The 15,876-nt window shown below is 41.5% G+C and overlaps 1 protein-coding gene across 2 annotated transcripts in view; it reads left to right on the forward strand.

The window, feature by feature from the left end:
• The window catches only part of Nr3c2 (nuclear receptor subfamily 3 group C member 2), a 341,763-nt gene that overhangs the window by 244,245 nt on the left and 81,642 nt on the right, over positions 1 to 15,876 (forward strand). For both annotated transcript variants that reach the window (XM_036187396.1, XM_036187397.1), the window contains one exon: positions 749 to 865. In XM_036187396.1, the coding sequence (XP_036043289.1) occupies positions 749 to 865 (117 nt within the window). The remainder of the gene's footprint in view (positions 1 to 748; positions 866 to 15,876) is intronic.

Raw genomic sequence — 15,876 nt, forward strand, 5'->3', positions numbered from 1 at the left:
CTTCTGGAGAACAGCCATAGGGACAATTGCCTGGCATTTGCAGTAGGCATGTCCTAAGGCTCCAGTATTATTTTAGGTGATTTATTGTATTAAGTGATGCATGTTGTTTTGTTGGATACTTATTATAATAAGAGGTTATCAATGAAGGGGACATAATAGTAAAGGGCTGAAGAAAGGAGTTTAACCTAACCTGTTCACTGGGTTATTGTATTAGTGAAACCATCTTGTATTCGCTTATGTTCGTGAGTCACCCTCAGGGCTCTCTGTAGTCTGTGCTCACCCACCATATGCTCTCACCATTTCATGGCTTACATAACATCCCAAGCTGACAGCATGGCAAGCCCAGACCTCTTCCTCACTCCATACCTGGATGTCCAACTGCCAACACCTTTACTTGGAGGCATGTGACTTATCATGCCCAAGACCTAATGTGAATTTGAAAGTCTTTGTAGTGAAATCGTGTGTGTAAGTGGTAACTAGGTGTCTTAGTTAGGGTTGCTCAGGCCCCTTTCTTATGGAACCCAGGACCACCAGCCCAGGGATGGCACCACAGGGAAGTCAAGTCTTAGTAGTGTTAAGTTGCCAGCCTCTTGCCTCCATTACCCATAAACCCTGCTTGCCTCTACTATGTTGAAGAAGAAATGTCCACATAGGAAAGGAGCAAAAACCCAATTCTGATTATACTTGTTGGTATTTTATTCTAGTCTGGTAGTTGCTATTTTAACATTTTTTTTTATTATTAAATCAGGGCAACACAACTATTTATGTGCTGGAAGGAACGATTGCATAATTGATAAGATTCGGAGGAAGAACTGTCCTGCCTGCAGACTCCAGAAATGTCTTCAAGCTGGTATGAACTTAGGAGGTAAGTGTTGTGAGCTTAGCTTGATACGCACTGTAACATCAGTAGAGTCTGTGTACTACCAAAAGCAAGGGTGGGACTAATGTGAAACAAAATTTCTAAAGATCCATAAAACAAAGTTCTGTTATCATGGTGATGTGTTTTCACAGGGAACTAAAAGAAGACAGCTATAGTTTGCTAAGTTTCAAGAATTAGGTCTTTAGCCAAAACCCAAACAAAAAAGATTACTGTTTTGCATAAAATTATAGATGATGATTATCATCTCTGTCTCTTTAGATGATAGCATGTGACATATAGCAATTATTCTTAATGCCAAGAGTAAATATGTAAGAGAAAATACTGCAGAATGATTCACCAAAAGAAGTGGAAAGAATAAAGGACTTAGAACCAACACTTTCCCACCATTAAGAAAGCCAAGTGAGGTTAATACAGACTTATCTTCATGATGTTGCTCAGCAAAAACAAATTAAGGTTGCAAAATAGGGTATTTCTTTACTATGGATTGTAAATCTATTTTAGAAAAACAGTAGACTGTACAGAAAGAAGAACTGATTGCTACCATATATTCCTGTGCACCTTAGAATTTTGTTACATCAGAACCCTGTATGATGTGCACATTACATACCTAAAAGAAATAAAATATTAGAAATTTTAATAAAGAACAACTTCATTCTCCTTTTGTCTTGGTGAATGAATTTGCTCTTGGATAGTATGACATGGCTGCCTATGTGACAGAGAAACTCTTAGGTATCAAGAGGAGGGTAAAGTTGGTTAGTGAAGATGGTGATGAGAGCATGTCAGAGGGTCTTACCAAGAGCTCAGAGATGGCTCCTATGGTGAGAGAGATGGACAGAACCCTCTGTCCTGTCCCTCCTGGTCTTGTAGCTTCAGGCATGTTACCCCTAGCCTATGCCTACTGTCCTTATCATCTACCTGTGTTGAACAGTGGGACAAGTCTTTCTCCTCAGACTTCCCTGAACCATCAACCCCCAAATAATGAATGACATAGAGACTCCAATTCAGAGCTGCTTTTTAGGAGACCCAATGGCTTAGCAGCAGTAACAACAACTCCTGGCAAAGACAATTTAAATGTTTAGTATTATTTTTAAATTCCACCAAAGGATGATTTCATTTCTGTATACTTTTAATTCCTTTGTCCACAGTGACATACTAGTATCCAGTAGGCCCATGCTGAATATGAATGACTGACTTCCATTCCCAATGACTTCTGTGCGTTGTAAAGATGAAAAGAATTCTCCCACACCCCATATATTAAACAATTTAAGTCATATGGGGAGGGTCATATGGGTATCTTTATAGGGAGAGTAAATAAATAGGGGGGATGAATGGGCCAGGGACAGCTGTCCACATACTGGTATGATGTTGGACTTTCAATTTCTTCTGAGTTGTGAACTTGTTCATCCATGGATGAATTGTCAGGGATACAGTAAAAGGCAACTGTGTTTCTTTTTTATTGATCCATGCTCTAAGTAGATAGAGTTTCAGAAAAAAACCCTCTCAGCATTTGGTGCCGTAAGAAGGGACAAGAAACAGTATTGGGAGAAGGTCCAAAACACCTTGGTTCTCAGTCCAAAGACCTCAGTATATCCAACTGCCACACTTCATGGTGTACCAGGCTTCTTCTTTTGGTCTACCAGCCAGCTCCCAAATTGTGATACAGAGACTTCTTATTAGTTATGAATGCTCGGCTTTAGCTTAGGCTCGTTTCTTGCTAGCTCTTTTAGCTTAACCTGTTTCTCTCCATCTATGTTTTGCCTCGGGGCTTTTTACCTTCCTTTCTTTCCTTCTTTCTTTCTTTCTTTCCTTATGTATGTATGTATGTATGTATGTATGTATGTATGTATGTATGTATGTATGAATGTATATATGTATGTGTGTATGAATGTATGTATGAATGTATGTATGTATGTATGTATGAATTATATATGTATGTATGAATGTATGTATGTATGTATGTATGTATGTATGTCTTACTTTCTTGCTTCCTCTAGTTTCTGGGTGGCAGCTGCCTGGTTTTTAGCCCTGGGCGTGACCCCCTCTTTATCCCTTGTTCTCATCTCCTCTCCTCTTGTTCTCTTCTCTTCTACTCATCTCTCTGTCTGCCAACCGTGCCTATCCCTCTCCTTCCTAGTTATTGGCAATTCAGCTTTTTATTAGACCTATCAGGTGTCTTAGGCAGGCAAGGTGAAAAAAATGTAACACATCCTTATATTGTTAAACAAATGTAACATACCTTTACACAGTTAAATATTCTGTAGCATAAACAAATATAACACATCTTTACATAGTTAAAATAATATTCCACAACATTGGAGCTTCACTTTCTGAGTCGAAACAGCAATGTACAAACCCTCTTCTGTCTGCCCTCTGGGCTAAACCTCATGGCATTGCTATTAATGTGTCCATTTTACAATGGGACGGGTGCATTGAGAAACTGAAGAGCTGGCACACACCCTGGGGAGTGGCAGCGGCCACTCAGATCTGTGCTCCTGGAGCATTACTCTGCCATATGGAGTGGAGTGCTGTGGTTCAGACTGACTCAGGTTATCTAAGAATAGCACTGTGGCACCCAGGTGTCTTCCCTGTGCCTGTGGTTGATCACCAGTAAGCGAAGTGTGGCATAGGACATGACAGACACAGAACTCGTGACTAGCTGGGTTCGGTGCACATAGGAAGAACGTTTCTGACTCCTGGTGCCGCTGACTGTAGAGAGCAGGGGATGGAAAGCATGGAAACTGACATTTAGGAGGGTTGTGTCCTTCAGTTCATGGAGAGTTCAACGACTTCTGTGGACTGACACTCAACTTTGTTTGTTCAGGTGGAATAACCTTCCTCCTCCTCCTCTTCCTCCTCCTCCTTCCTGTTCCTCTTCTTCCTTCTTATTCTTTCCTCATAATTTCTTACCAAGCCTTTCATTTGGTTTCAGTTTGGAACAGAAAACACAAATGATTTTATCATGTTACAAGAAGATAACAGGGTGTTTCGCCTTTAATGTGGAGCAATTGTTGTAATTAAAAATGTGAATTAAGTTAGAACATTTTCAGATACGTGCCAGCTTCACAAGGGGAAGTTTCTCAGTCCTACCTAGCCCCACGGTCCAGACAAATCTCTCCCACCCAAGCTCTTGTGGCTGCTTATAAAATAATCACACAGAGGCTTATATTAGTTATAAACTGTATGGCTTATGGCTCAGGCTTCTTGCTAGCTAGCGATTTCATCTTAAATTAGCCCATTTCTATTAATCTATATGTTGCCATGTGGCTGTGACATTACCAGTCTGCTGACATCTTGTTGCTTCTTGGACTGGCATCTTTTCTGACTCCACCCTTCTTCATCTCCATCTTCAGTTTGACTGTACCACCTAACCTTATTCTGCCTCATCATTGGCCAAACAGCTTTATTTATCAACCAATGAGAGCAACACATATTCACAGATCCAAGTTACTTTGGAATTGTTTTTTTCCTGATGCTGACAGTTGATTTAGAGGCACTCCTGACCATACTCCTAAAGTCACCTCTGCTTAGAGGAGCAAGGAAGGGAGGGGGAGGGAAGGAAGAGGGAGAAGGAAAGTGGGCAGGGGTGGACAGGCAGGCAGGAAAGAAAGCAGGCAGGCTTGCTTAATGTTAAAGCTGTAAATGCTTTTCTTAGACCCTCTGGCTACCTCCTGCCTGAGTACTATTTCCTTCTTTAAAGTCCTGCAGAGCTTCAGCAGAGGATGTGAGAGTGTCAACAGAGAAAAAGGAAGGGAAACCACTTCTTCCAACTCCAGCCCAGACCTGCCACTCTCCCCATTGCCCATGTTCCTACATCTTAAAGCCCTCAAGTGACATGCAAAGGGACCTGCTGCTTTCTGGAGACTGCCCCAAAGGAATTCATGCCTTTGCTCTCACACTCCAGTGATCTATACAGGACTTGTCTTCCCCTCTAAAATATATGGAGCACAGAACTGCAGCTACATGGCCCTCAGACCCAGAAATCCTCTCCAGTGTTCCTGGCTGAGCTGTGCCCTGGCCATAAAGCAGGCCTTTCTGCTTTCTTCCACCCATTTTATAGATATGGAACCTGGAGTCCAAGGTCCTATCTGCACAAAATTTAAAACTGCAATCCAGGGTCCTAATTATTTTCTCCACTCTCCTCAGCCACACCCACCTTATTTCTTTTATACTCCACAAAGTGCACAAGAAAGTTTCATATTCCTTTAATGGAGATTCTAGAATATTAAATCCTATTTTTCTGTAAATTTAAAAATACAGACTCAACGAATGAATCGGAATAAAGTAGATCTTGTAGGCTAAAGTGTACCTCTGAAGCTGGCTCCTTATTCTGATGTGTGTTACTTCCATCATGCAAAGTGCTCCTTGGCAGGAATTGGAACTACATGGAGTCCAAGTCCTTTTTCTCTTGGGAGAGGACACAAGGACACAAGGGGTACAGACAGGGCACAGAAGGTGTCATGATTGCTTTGCATAGAGATGGTAGCAGGCTGCAAAGAGAGCGGACGTAGTGCTGGGAATGCACACAGAATGACACTCAGTGCCTTCCTGAGGAGAGTGGAGCCAGAGCTGCGGGAACACCTGAAACCAGGCTTGTGCTGCAATGATTTGCCCAAGAGAATTATGAATGTTTAGAACTCCATTAAATGTTTTCTATGAAAACATGACTAACACAGAAAAAGTACTAAGACTCGGCAAGATTGTTTAGGCCTTTTTTATTCTGTGATTACAGCTTCACATATGTGCAGAGGGCTTCATGGGTCAAGACGCTAGGAAAAGATGTCAGTGACATGGGGTAATGGATACATCATTATTCATTTTTCCCTGTTTATTAGTAATATTAACGTTTTAAAGAAAATAAGATGTTCACAATTTTGAGCCAAGAATGGATGCTTAAGACTAATGACATTGAACTAGACACTCAAAGGAGGTCCCCATTGAACAGGAAGGAGGAGAGAGAGTGACTAAGCCATGCTCCCACTGCTGGGGAACCCCCAACACTAAAATGGAAGGTGATGGGAAACAAAGATGGGAGGAGGAGAGACCTGCAGAAATCCGCTGCACAGAAGGAAGGGAGGAGCAGGGGCAAAGGAGAGGTTTAGCTGAGGAAAGATGGTTCTCTCTGCCAGCCGGCCGGCAGCTTTCCACAGCCAGTTGGTGTAGTTGGCCACAAAGCTCAAGCAGTGTAGATGTGGGGAGAGAAGCTGCAGGGTGGATGTCAGTCAGAGTGAAGCCACATATCTGAAATCCCATCAAGAAAAATGTGTTGGCGCCTGTAGGTGTCTCCAGAGGCGGGCTGTCCAGTCACCACAGAACCTAAGAAAGCAGTCTGCCCTGTATTGTGAAAAGATACCCTTCCTTGGGTTTCTTTTCCTTTTCCACTCCATGGAAACAATTTCAGCGCGGCTTCCACACAGTAAAATTGAGAGGGAAATGTCACTTATTTCTGTTTGGGGGCTTTCATGTAAACTGCCATAACAGTGTGTGTGTTGAATTAACAGTTGGTGTTTTTACCCTTCAGACACTCGTGAAGGAAAAGGTGTAGTGTGTTGTCATTATTGGTCCCACATAGAACGTACAAGAGTTCCTCTGTCCTTTCAATTTTCATACTTGTTTTTCTTTCACACACTTTTGCGATTATAATTTGTAACTAATACATACATTAATTTCCATCCATTTCTCTCAGATCTTTGGTTAAGTTGGATTCTTCTTTGCTGGGTGGTGACATCTGACATTGAGAATGTTCATTCTGCCTCAGAAGTGCACACATTTGTACATTTGTTCTCTTGCCTTGGTGAGCAGACCAGACCAGAAGACAGGTAGGCAGGGAGATCCTGCTTGGATATACAGGTAGGCTCGGTTGACCCTTTTCCTGGACCTTTCATTGGCAGTCAGTCTTCACAGTCCTCCAGCTCTTACAACCCAACCCAAGACCTTAGCGCTTCTAAAACACCTGTCCCTTCCTGCGGCTGATCTACTGGACACCCCAATAAAATTATCTGGGAACAACCACTAGACATAGAGGCCAGAAAATGGTGGCACTCACACCTTTAATCCTAGCATTCTGAAGGCAGAAATCCATCTGGATCTCTGTGAGTTCAAGGCCACACTGGAAACAGCCAGGCCTGGTGACTCACGCCTTTAATCCCAGGAAGTGATGGCAAGAAGCAGAAAGGTATATAAGGTGTGAGGACCAGGAACTAGGGCTGGTTAAGCTTTTAGTCTTTAGAGCAGCAGTTCAACTGAGATCTATTTGGATGAGGACACAGAAGCTTCCAGTCTGAGGAAACAGGATCAGCTGAGGAATTGGCGAGGTGAGGTGGCTGTGGCTTGTTCTGCTTCTCTGATCTTTCAGCATATACCCCAGTACCAGGCCCTGGGTTTGTTTTTATTAATAAGACCCTTTAGGATTCATGCTACACCTTCCCCTTGATATTAAGAGCGAGCCCTGCTTAGCAGACACAGACATGGGTCTCCCAGCCCTGGCTCGCTTGAGTTTGCACACATGCTCTGCTGTTTCGGGACTGTGCCTGTGTCCTGCTCAGCTAGGACAGCGGGTGGGGTCCTTTGTGCTGCTCATGGCTCCACATCTTGACCACTTTCTCACATGAAGCACTTCTCCTGTAAGAACTTCACTCCTTCTGTGAAGCACAGGGATGCTGTTAAAAATGCAGCAGGCTTTGGCTTTGTTGGATTGTCTTTTTACTTCACGCCCTTCCCCCACCCCCTTGTTTCTTTCCTCTTACCTGATTCCTCCTGCTTGTGATTTTTACTGTGCCTCCATATTCCATGCCCTCTCCCTGCCCCTCTCCTGAGATCTTGTATTCAGAGTCATCAAGAAAAGATTCAGAGCAAAGGTGGATCATTGTCCAGCACAGAGCTTCCATGAGACTGAGTCTCCAGGCACACTGATGGACAGAACCGACTACCATGGCTCTCCTGCTTATTCCTTACCCAAGCCACTGTGGCCTCATATCAGGCTCTTCAGAAGAAAGCGTGGCTATCAACGACAGGAAGGGTTGGACCCAGTTCTTAGAAAGGAACTATGAGGTAGCAATCAGAATGTAATAGACATGCTTCACCTTAAATTCATAACAGTAACAGTCATCTCATTGTGAACATCAGCAAATTACAGAAAAGTTTCTAATACTCTAATTTTTATCCACTTGTTTTAATTTATTCATACACTTAAAAATGAATCCATTTGTTATAAGCAGTTGACAAAATTAATAATTTTATGCCTCATGGAACAAAACCAACAATGGCCTTTTTTTAGAATTAAAAAGTTTTCAATATAGTTAGTTTGAAAAAAAAACAGGAACCATTGCTGTAGAGACAGCTCAGCATTGAGGGCATAAAAGTACAATCATCAGTGAAAGCATAAAGTCCAGTATGAAGCTGCACAGCTTCTGTTTTGAATGGCTGCTGCAACAGTGTAGAAGGCACTGTGTCATGGTACAGAGGGCCTTTGGATCTGGTAAATTTCAGCATTTAATTTTTTTATTTGTAACTTTTTTATAATAAAGCTTAAAATAAGGTTTTATAATAGAGTTTGGGGGTTTTGTTTTGTTTTTAATGAGACTGTACTGGACAGTTTTATGTCAACTTGACATAAGCAAAAGGCATCTGAGAGGAGGAACCTCAATTAAGAAAATGCCTCCATAAGATCTGGCTGCAGGCAAGTTTGTAGAGCATTTTCTTAATTAGTGATCGATGGGGAAGCACCCAGCCCATGATGAGTGGTGCCATCCCTGGACTGGTGGTCATGGATTCTATTTAAAAAAAAAAAAAAAAAAAAGCAGGCTGAGCAAGCCATGAGGAGCAAGGCAGTAAGCAGCACCCTCCATGGCCTCTGCATCAGCTCCTGCCTCCAGGATCCTGCCTGCTTGAGTTCCAGTGCTGACTGCCTTCAGTGATGGACTAATGTAGAAGTATAAGCCAAATAAATCCTTTCCTCGCCAACTTGCTTTTTGGTCATGGTGTTTCATCACAGCAATAGAAACCCTAACCAAGGTAGGGATATCAAGGAAATTCAGAAAAAAAAATCAGGATTTACTTTAAAAAATTATATTCCACTAAATTAGAACATCTAAAGAAATGCATGGATTTCTAGATTGATAGGACTTGGCAAAATGAGCTGACATGAGTGAGAGAGCTGAGGCAGGCTGCAACAATGAGACCAACAGTCACGTAATAGACTGAAATAAGAAAATCTCCAAGTGTCAGGACAAATGGGTTCACTGTTTAGTCCTATAAGACCCAAAGAGATAACAGCAAGACTTATCAAACTCTCAGAAGGTGGGAAGGGATAGAATCTAGCAACTCTAGATGCAGCCAGTACTACCCTGTCCCAACAAACAAGGACACACACACACACACACACACACACACACACACACACACCACATATACACATGCACACATACACACACGTGCACACACATACACACATGCATACATACACATACATAAGAAAATTGTATGTCAGTCTAACTTGTGAATATAGACATAAAACTTATAAGAGAAATGTATGGAGTATGAATTTAAGAACACAACAAAAACATTGTTCACCATGATCAAGTTGGCACCATTCCAGAGATGCAGGGATGGTTCAACATACAAAGTGAATAATTATGTTTCATAAATAGAGTCAAGGGCAGAGATCACAGTCATCTCAATAGGTACAGAAGAGGCTTTTAACAGACTTTAACATGTTTACATGATACAGGCTCTGAAGAAACTAGGAAAATGTAGCACAATGTGGTAATGATGAACCCACAGCCACCTTTGTGCTTATGAGGAAAACTTGAGTCATTTCTGCTAAAATGTAGCAAGACAAGAGTGTTGACTTTCTTCACTCTTATTCAATATAATGCTTGAAATCTTAACTACAGCAATAAGAGAATGCAAAAAATGGGTACAAATGGGAAAGAAGTCCAAGTCTCCTTGTTTGCAGTTGGTGTGATGCAGAATATGAGACCTTGGAGACTTCACAACACCCTTAGGACTGATTAACACTTAAGGAGAGCAGCAGGGTGCAAAAGGAACATGGAAAAAATCAATGGTTGTATGTACCAATACAGAACATGCTAAGAAAGAAACCAGGAAAACAGTTTTATTCATAGTTGGTGCCTTGCAATAAACCTAACCAAAGAAGTGAAAGACCTCTGCAATGAAAACCTTGAAACACTGAATGAAGAAATTGAAAAAGACATTGTGTTTTCATTTGTTTTTTGTAGGGGACCAGCCCCCACCTTTTCCCCCCAGGGTACTCTTGAAGAGTGAAGAATAAGAGATATAGATAGAAATATAGAGGGGAGAAAAACAGATAGAAACACAGACCCTCTGGAGAGGTTAGATCCTTATCCACCAGCTCAGAACTTTATTCAAAAGGACTTTTTATAACAATGCCAAGGGGAAGGGCAAAAGACTTCCTCCTTGCTAGATACAGCCAAGTGTAGATCCTTCCAAACACCTGGTACCCAGGCCGGTGGTCCAGTCATCCTCTTATGCAGTCCTGCTGGTAAAGCAAGCTCAGATCTCACTAGGAAACTGCTGTGGGCTTCCACAGTTTTTGCTCTTTGCTCTTTTGACTCCTCAAGGGGCCCACCACCCAGCTCCAAATAAATCACAGATGGAGACTTATTCTTAATTATAAATTCCAAGCCTTAGCTTGGCTTGTTTCTTGCCAGCTTTCCTTAACTTTAAGTCATCCCGTCTACTTTTGCCTCAGACATTTTCCTTCCTCTGTTTCTGTAATCTTACTTTCACTCTTACCCTGTGGCTTGCTGTGTGGCTGGGTGGCTGGGTGGCTAGCCCCTTGTGTCTTCCTCTCCTTATCTCAGTCTTTCTTCCTCCCCACCCCCAGATTTCTCTTTCTATTTATGCTTTCTGCCTGCCAGCCCTGCCAATCTTTTCTCCTTCTTTACTATTGGCCATTCAGCTCTTTATTAGACCACCAGGTGTTTTAGACAGGCAAAGTACCACAGCTTCACAGAGTTAAACAAATGCAACACATCTTTTCATCATTAAAGAAATGTTCCACAGTATAAACAAATACAACACATCTGAAAATAATATTCTACAGCAACTTTGGGATTTACTCATGAATTGGAATAGTTAACATTGAGAAGATGAATATACACTAAAAGGAACCTACAGGTTCAGTTCAGCCCTCTTCAAATTCCCAGTACCATTCTTCACAGAGACAGAAAAACCACACAACCATCTCAACATTCATGGAGAAGCATAAAAATCCCCAGGGTAACCAAAGCAGTACTGATAAAAAGAACTATGATGGAGGTCTTACGGTGCCTACAATTTATCCTACAGAGCTAATGTCACAAAAATATCATGAAACCTGACTCAATGGAATACTGCAGAGGACCCCGTTGTAAACCCACTCAGTCACCTGAGTTTTGACTAAGACACCAAAAATATACATAGGAGAAAAGACAGCCTCTTCAATAAACTGTGTTGGGGAAATTGGATATTCACATGTAGAATAATGAAACTAGATCCCAGTCTCTCACCCTGTCAACCATCATTTCCAAATGGATCAAATGAACAGGTTAGAAATACAAAGTGGAAAGACAAAATATAAGTGTAGACAAGAACTTTCTGAAAGGGACTGTGATCACTTCGTAAATGATGCCAACCATTGGCAAATGGGATTCCATGATGTTAAAGAGCTTCTGTGCAGCACAGAAAACCATGTAAAGAAGTCACCTACAGTCACAGACAAACCTTTGCTGACCGTGCACCTGGCAGAAGATTAGTATATAAAGAACCAAAAATGGAATAACGAACCAAAATGCAATCAGTAAAATCTAATGATTGGCAGTTGTTTCCCAAAGTGTGTAGTATAAATGGCCAGTGAAATGAAAATGTCAAGTATCATTGGCCATCTGAGAAATGATGTGAGATTTCCTCTCAGCCCCATCAGAATAGAAGTCATTAAGAAAACAAGTAACAAGTGCTGTCCAGGGCATAGACAAAAGGGGATCCTTATACATTACACTGTTGATGGAAATGTGAAGGAACTCAACCGTTGTGGAAAGCAGTAATGGAGGTCCCTGGAAAAGTTAAAATTGATCTACCATAGGATCCAGCTACAATCACTCCTGGATATTTATCTGAAAGATTCTGAGTCAGCATGCCAGAGATAAATACACAGCCATGTGGATAGCTATACTTTTCATAATAGCTGGATTGCCCATCAGTAGGAGAAATGGATAAGGAGATGGAACAGTTGTGTCATTTTCAAGAAAGTTTATGCAACTGAACATTGATCATATTAAGCAAATTCAATCAACTTCATAAAGCCCATTACCACATGCTTTCTCTGTTTGTGGATCCTTTTATGTAGATAAATGAAATTGTATATGTATATGTCATGAAAATAGTAGCAAACTGTGTAAAAGAACAAAGGAAATTAATAGGAGGAGGTTGGTAAAAAAGAGGGTAAATTATTGTGAAGGCAACATGCCCAAATTATATTATGTGCATGCATGGAATGGCCTTATCAATGTAGCAGTTTGATATAGTAATTAAATATTGTATTTATATATATAATTAAATATAGTAATTAAGATATTCTTAAGGGACAAAGTAGTAAGCTTCTCCAACAAATAAAACAATCAATGGAGTGAAGGGGCAGGATCCATGAAGGCGAACTTGCACAGAGACAATGATCTTCAGAGGGAAGGGATGGCCTCCATAAAGGAGAAAGGAATTGCCAACTGTTCATCTCACAGAGGGTTACCATCCAGAACATAAAAGGAACTGGAGCATTTTAACAACAAACAAGTAATCCGGTATTTGGAAGGGGAAGTCCTTTGAATAGATACTCCAAAAGAAGTAATTCAAGGGACCAAAAAAAACTTGGGAGCATATTCAATATCATTAGCCATGATGGAATGCAAACCAAAGCTAAAGCACAGTAACTAGCATCCTTGTAGGTTGGCTCTTTAAAAATTCTGGGAAAGATGTGGAGAAAAGTGAACTTTCATATCCTGTTGGCGGCCATGAAAATTGGTACAGTCATTGCAATGAACAGTATGAAGGTTCCTTAAAGAACTAAAATTAGATCTCCCAAGCTGGGGTTGTAGCTCCATAGTAAACCACTGTGAAGAATGTATAGGCCTTGAGCCCAATTCCTAGCACTACAAAGGTTTTTTTTTTTTTTTTTTTTTTTTTTTTTTTTGTGTGTGTGTGTGTGTGTGTATGATAGATGATTAGATAGATAGATAGGCAGGCAGATAGATTCCTGCCAAATAATCCAGTCCATGTCACTATCACCCTTCTGGGTACCTATCTAAATGAAATGAAATTAGCAAATCAAAAAGATACCTGCATGGTAATGTTTACTGAAGAACTGCTCTGAATATCTAAGATATGGGGTCTTCCCAGTTGCTCATCACATGGAAAGTGTAGGTATTTTTCAACCATAAAGAATAATAAAATCCTTTCATATGCAGCAGAGAAACTCAAAGACATTATAGTTAAGTAGAATAAGCCAGACATAGGAAGGCAGATGCCACACTCTCTCTTATATGGAATATACTATCATGAAAAGTAGAGTAATGATTTCTAGAAATTGAGAAGGGAGCAGGGTGGAAAGAGGGGACTGGGTTTGATCACTGCACATTATATGCACATAAAAAATATCACATTGTACTCTCACTAAAGTGTAAAATCAATGCTTATTAGTAAAATGAAATTATAAACCACATCCTGACCATAGTGACTGTAGTTTTCTGTAATACCTGGGGGAATACGATGGAATGGGCAGGGTGTTTGCTGAGCACTTGAATTGCTGTTTGAAAAATAATGGTCTACCTTTTGACACAGAGCTTGGCTGAATTAAAATAATGGTCTACCTTTTGACACAGAGCTTGGCTGAATTAGCAGAGACAACAAAAGTGGCTCCAGCAGAAATAGTGGCTTCATCATTTTGAAAGGTCTGTTGATGACGATGACCAGCACTTGGAAAAGTCCCTGAAAATTACATTTTAAGTCAGTGTGTTTCTGTTTTCCTCGCCACACTGATGCACTCAACTTAAAATGTTGTGTCTCAGTACACAGTGGTTTTAAGGATCTGATCAACTTGCATCCAAATGCTACGAGCATGTGGGTTGAATGTTCATCTTCACAGATGAAGGTGGGCTTCGAATTGTCAGAAAAAGCATATTGAAAGACCCAGTTAGCATTATGTGTTGGCAAGTCAGGCTGGCAAAAGAGCTGAGGGGAGCAAAGATGGCTATGGAGGAAGGTCCTGCGGCCAAGCCTCATGACTCACGTGTAATGCCATCTCCAGGACACACATAGAAAGAACTGATCCCACAAAGTTGTCCTCAGACCTTCACATGCATGTGCACCCTCCAAATAATAAATAAGCAAAAAAACAGCATGCAACTCTAAAATGTAAGTTTAAAAACAACAGAAGTTATAGAAGAGAAAGGTCCTGGATTCAGTCTGTCATTTACCAGGAGATGAGGACCCAGTGTGGAGATGCCACTCTGTTGTTGATTGTTTGTCCTCACCCTAAATGCTGGACACACTGAAACATTTGTACATACTTTAAGAATCAAGAAAGAGCAGAAGGTGTGGGGTGACTCTGTACCTACCCTAGCCTTGGTCACAAAGGCTCCAAAGACCAGCTCGTGGAGTCTTCCGAACCCTAAGTAGGTTTTCTCTAGGCTGTTTGTTTCCCAGGAAGTAACCCTTGACCCACTTCTCCATCCTCACTCTGCAGAGATGGCTGAGTCACCTCATGAAACTTTTTCACATGCTACTGGTCACAGGATGGTTGGCTTAGGGCTGGTTTATAAGCAACTGGGGGGAAAAGTCTTTCTCTGGCTATTTGCTCAGAATCCTCTGGAGTTGAAAACCAGACCCAAAACAAAAGGAAAGGTTAAAGGAGATGTCTGCTTGATTGACTGACTCAGAGTCTCACTTTGCAGTTTTGTTTTTTTGTTTTGTTTTTCCTCCAATTATTTGATTTATTTGGATTGAGATTCAAAATGAACAGGTTCTCTGGACTGAGCACATTGCTGGTTCGTTTTCATCCCTAAAGCACACATCCTGTCCCTGCCCTGCCCTCTGTAGGGCTCTGAATCATGCCTGAGGATGACTAATCCTGTCACCAGTGGCCTGGACCTTCCACACAGGCAGGGCCCTCTCCAGCACTCGGACCTTTTCCTCCACTGCTAGGCACTGTTCCTGATAAATTAGTAACTTGGATGGGTTGAGGGCTGGAGCTATCTCTGTCAGTTCCAACAAAGAATTTTCACTTTCACCAGATGCATAAGAAGGCCAAGAACATGGTGCCCAGATTCTGTGTGTATTCACATCCTATTGTTCTAATAACAAGTAACCACGAGCTTATTGGTTTTAATAAAATTATATAAAATTTATTTTCATATAAATGTACAGGTTAGAAATCTAAAATGGGTCTTACTGAGCTCAGGTCAATGCAACATCAGGCTGGCTTCCTTTGGGAAGACTGGAGGAGAAAATCCACTTGCTTGGCTTCCCCAATTCTGGGTGCTACCTACATTCTCTGGCCTGTGGTCCTTTCTGTTGCCAAGGGAGGTAACACCCTCCAGGGCTCCAGGAATCAGGAAGAAGCATCTTTAAGGCACCACATTAGTTTCTTCTGCATGGCTTTGACTGGGAGGCTTGGTGTGATAAGGAGGAAGGATCTAGTTTTTCATGCTCACAAGGAGTTTCAGCCCATAGTGGTAGGGAAAGCATGTCACAGAGCTCCAGGCTCATGGCAACAGAGTGTGAGGTGGAGGCTGCTTAGGTCACTGTGGTTGAGGTCCCAGAGAGACTGATGCATTCTTCAGAGAAGTAGTGATCTTCCGCTAGCCAGGTCCCACCTCCTAAAAGCTCAGCAGCCTCCCCAAACAGGACAACCAACTGAGAAACAAGTATTCAAACCACAAACCTGAGGGAGGCATTTCAGATTCAAACCCTAACAGACAGCTGTTCCA

This window comes from Onychomys torridus, chromosome 5 (assembly GCF_903995425.1).
Source record: "Onychomys torridus chromosome 5, mOncTor1.1, whole genome shotgun sequence".
Taxonomy (NCBI): domain Eukaryota; kingdom Metazoa; phylum Chordata; class Mammalia; order Rodentia; family Cricetidae; genus Onychomys; species Onychomys torridus.